Here is a 3,585-nt window from a genome sequence, read left to right as displayed (position 1 = left end):
TATCAGAGGTATGAGTCAACCAAGCTAAGGCCTCAACAGCTGCATCTTTCTCAGCCAGCGTTTTGTTCCTCTGAGGTTTACCAACGAACTGCATCCCTTTAAACTCCACTAGTGCTCTAAATTCGTTTGTCTTTAGATGTTTTGTCTTGTACTTCGGAGGCGAGTGTCCCGCTCTCATCAAAAGTGTCTGAAGGAGACTCTTCGGGTTTGTCCCGTCTTTGGAGTGTTTGTTCTCACCTATTTGCGGTTGGCTTGGCCTCTTTGTGTCACGACCAAAGACAAATCTCCCTTCGCATTGGTCTCCCGCCACGAGTTCTTGAACTGCAAGCATGAGGTACTTTCCTTCTTTGTGGATGTCCATGCTTGGATCTTCAAGCTGCAAACCGAAGAGATGGATACTAAAGGTGTTAAAGAGCTGCACTACAAACTTTGTTCCTTTCGAATTTGAAGAAAAAAAAACTTGCCTTTTTTTGAAGAAGCTTATCTAGCTCTTCCTTTAGCTTTACATAGGAATCAGCCAAATTTGGATCCATGAAGAAATCAATGTACCCGTCAAGCATTTTAAGATGTCCCACCTGGAAACAAAATGAGATTCAACCCATTCAATCCCAGAATATTCCAGATTCTGACTCGTGTAAGGGTTTTAAAGAGAGGAAGTGAAAGAAATCACCTGTACTCCAGTGCTCAGTGCACCACCAAAAAGTATCAAACTAGAATCAGGGACACCAGTGGAGTCCCGTATGAGCACAGCATTGACCTTTACTTTCTCTCCAAAGACTAGCCAAGGGTATGGAATTGTTGGGAACCGCGAATTAACAGAATTCTGAAACATAGAAACCATAAAAAACCGTTTATATAAAGAATGGCTGTCTCGAGAGATTTAACCAATGGTTTTGGGAAATATGATTGAAGAGACCCACCGCGTATAGTGATACTTGGCCATCATCCATTGTTTTAAATGACATGGAAGTCTCTCTGTGCTGTGCAAAGAAGAAGGACAATATGTAATTTCACCGAACCCTCTGACAGAAAAAAGGAGACTTAGCAAGAGACATAGGTAGTTTAGACTTACCACAACAGATGCTATTCCGGGGAATAGGCCAGAGCAAATGATAGCACGAACCAGGGACTGGTTGTGACTTAGCTTGTTGTTGAGAGCTGAATCATCATGTACTAATCCAGCTTCTTTCAGAATATAGTTGAACTGCTTCCTCAGCGAATGTATTGCCTGAAGCGTCTGAGCTGACAGGAAATTCCTCCAACAGAACTCATAAGCCGATCCTTCCCTTTCAGCATCTTTCCACCCTTCAAAGGCACGAACAAGTGCCATATGGTCACTGTAGTCTTTGGCGGAGAATCTCAACTTGGCTGATAAAGCTAACTATAATGAAACAAGGAATCATCATCAGATGTTCTTTGATTTATGTTTTAAGACCAAATATTTGCCGATTAATCAACCAATCACTATACATCATGATAAAAATGAATCACGAGTCCTTGCNGAATTGTTGGGAACCGCGAATTAACAGAATTCTGAAACATAGAAACCATAAAAAACCGTTTATATAAAGAATGGCTGTATCGAGAGATTTAACCAATGGTTTTGGGAAATATGATTGAAGAGACCCACCGCGTATAGTGATACTTGGCCATCATCCATTGTTTTAAATGACATGGAAGTCTCTCTGTGCTGTGCAAAGAAGAAGGACAATATGTAATTTCACCGAACCCTCTGACAGAAAAAAGGAGACTTAGCAAGAGACATAGGTACTTTAGACTTACCACAACAGATGCTATTCCGGGGAATAGGCCAGAGCAAATGATAGCACGAACCAGGGACTGGTTGTGACTTAGCTTGTTGTTGAGAGCTGAATCATCATGTACTAATCCAGCTTCTTTCAGAATATAGTTGAACTGCTTCCTCAGCGAATGTATTGCCTGAAGCGTCTGAGCTGACAGGAAATTCCTCCAACAGAACTCATAAGCCGATCCTTCCCTTTCAGCATCTTTCCACCCTTCAAAGGCACGAACAAGTGCCATATGGTCACTGTAGTCTTTGGCGGAGAATCTCAACTTGGCTGATAAAGCTAACTATAATGAAACAAGGAATCATCATCAGATGTTCTTTGATTTATGTTTTAAGACCAAATATTTGCCGATTAATCAACCAATCACTATACATCATGATAAAAATGAATCACGAGTCCTTGCACTTACGTCCTTTTTGTCTTGAGGTAGAAGGAAAGGATCTCTGACACTGAGCCCTGATACAATTGTCAGGATCGGATCAAAGCAGCGGAAGATGGCACCCATTATCAGCATTTTCCCCAGCTTCGGATCAACGGGGAGAATCGATAAGAGTTTTCCTAGTTGCAACAGGTCAAAAAGAAAGCAAGCAGGAAAGTCAGTCATGATGCATGTAGGTATAAGAAAAAATTGAAACTTTATTTTTCAGCACTTAGAACACAAACCAAGATCCGTTAGATTTTCCTTTTCATCCAGTGCGCCAATCATTTTCAGGAATCCAATAGCATTTTGAACCTGTCATAATATTTCCAGTTATTTGGACTAGTCTCAAGACAATTTGAATCAAATTATCCATATAGAAAGATTCTGATAATCAATCAAATTTGTTACTAGTAACATGATAATTGCCAAAATATCTGTCACTTACAGCCAAAGACTCCGGAGCCTGAAGTGCAGCTGATAGGAATTCTGCAATGCTATCAACCTGAAGACTTTTAATTTGCAGGCAGAGAGAGTTTAAAGGAGTTCTCAGAAGTTCAGGTAGTTGATACTCCGCAAAAGCATCATAGACGCATTTGGGGTACAAGTGATAGCATTCTCCGGGAAGCAGACGCCCAGCTCTTCCTCTTCTCTGAAGGCCAAATAGAGAGAAATGTTGGGTGTATCAAATGAGAAAGCTTTTTAGCTATCAAAAGATGCACCAGAAAGCAAAATAGATGTTTCTGAAATTGCAGCAACGGTAATCATGCAATCAAATCATTTTAAGGAGTCAATGTTGTGAACAGAATTACAAGAACAGTTAAAACACAAGAAATATTGTACCATAGGTTTTAGCATAATGAATTCACCTGTCGAGCAGAAGCTTGAGATATCCAGGAGGGTAGCAAACAAGGTGTATTGTTCAAAGCATCGTAGGTGGTTTCTTTTGCTTTGCCACAGTCAACCACAAAAACTACATCGTTTATTGTAATACTAGCTTCTGCCATGTTTGTAGCAAGAACAATTTTTCGAATATTAGGAGGTGCCCTCTCAAAAATGAGTCTCTGCAGAAATATCGAAGAAAGATGTAAAGACAGAAATCAAGAAATGGAGGGACACATGTTAAATAAGTTACAATTACTACTTCTCCAGGGTAACAACTCGAGCTGAAAGGAAACAAAGTTACACATGAAGAGATAAATCAACCTGTTCAGCAGTTGCCATTGAGCCGTGGCACATCAATAGTAAGACCCTATTGGGATCCCCCAAGAGAGGATGGGCTTTGATTTGGTCGCTCAGGGATCTGATGTCATCCCATCCTGTCAAAAATACTAATACAGCACCTGGACGTTCTTTTCG

General features: G+C 40.6%; 1 protein-coding gene across 1 annotated transcript in view; it reads right to left on the bottom strand.

Moving 5' to 3' along the window:
* Window positions 2-3,585, bottom strand: part of LOC104737841 (DExH-box ATP-dependent RNA helicase DExH3-like) — a gene marked incomplete at its 3' end in the record, with an annotated part of 7,480 nt that continues 3,896 nt past the window's right edge. The window contains exons 11-20 of the mRNA XM_010458097.2: window positions 3,433-3,569; window positions 3,096-3,290; window positions 2,675-2,878; window positions 2,472-2,541; window positions 2,218-2,366; window positions 1,783-2,091; window positions 1,631-1,690; window positions 671-823; window positions 465-575; window positions 2-376 (exon numbers count right to left, since the gene is read on the bottom strand). Of these exons, the coding sequence (XP_010456399.1) occupies window positions 2-376; window positions 465-575; window positions 671-823; window positions 1,631-1,690; window positions 1,783-2,091; window positions 2,218-2,366; window positions 2,472-2,541; window positions 2,675-2,878; window positions 3,096-3,290; window positions 3,433-3,569 (1,763 nt within the window). The remainder of the gene's footprint in view (window positions 377-464; window positions 576-670; window positions 824-1,630; window positions 1,691-1,782; window positions 2,092-2,217; window positions 2,367-2,471; window positions 2,542-2,674; window positions 2,879-3,095; window positions 3,291-3,432; window positions 3,570-3,585) is intronic.

This window comes from Camelina sativa, chromosome 13, assembly GCF_000633955.1.
Source record: "Camelina sativa cultivar DH55 chromosome 13, Cs, whole genome shotgun sequence".
Lineage (NCBI taxonomy): Eukaryota > Viridiplantae > Streptophyta > Magnoliopsida > Brassicales > Brassicaceae > Camelina > Camelina sativa.
Note: the sequence above shows the minus strand (reverse complement) of the source record. Positions and strands in the feature narration are given on the sequence as shown.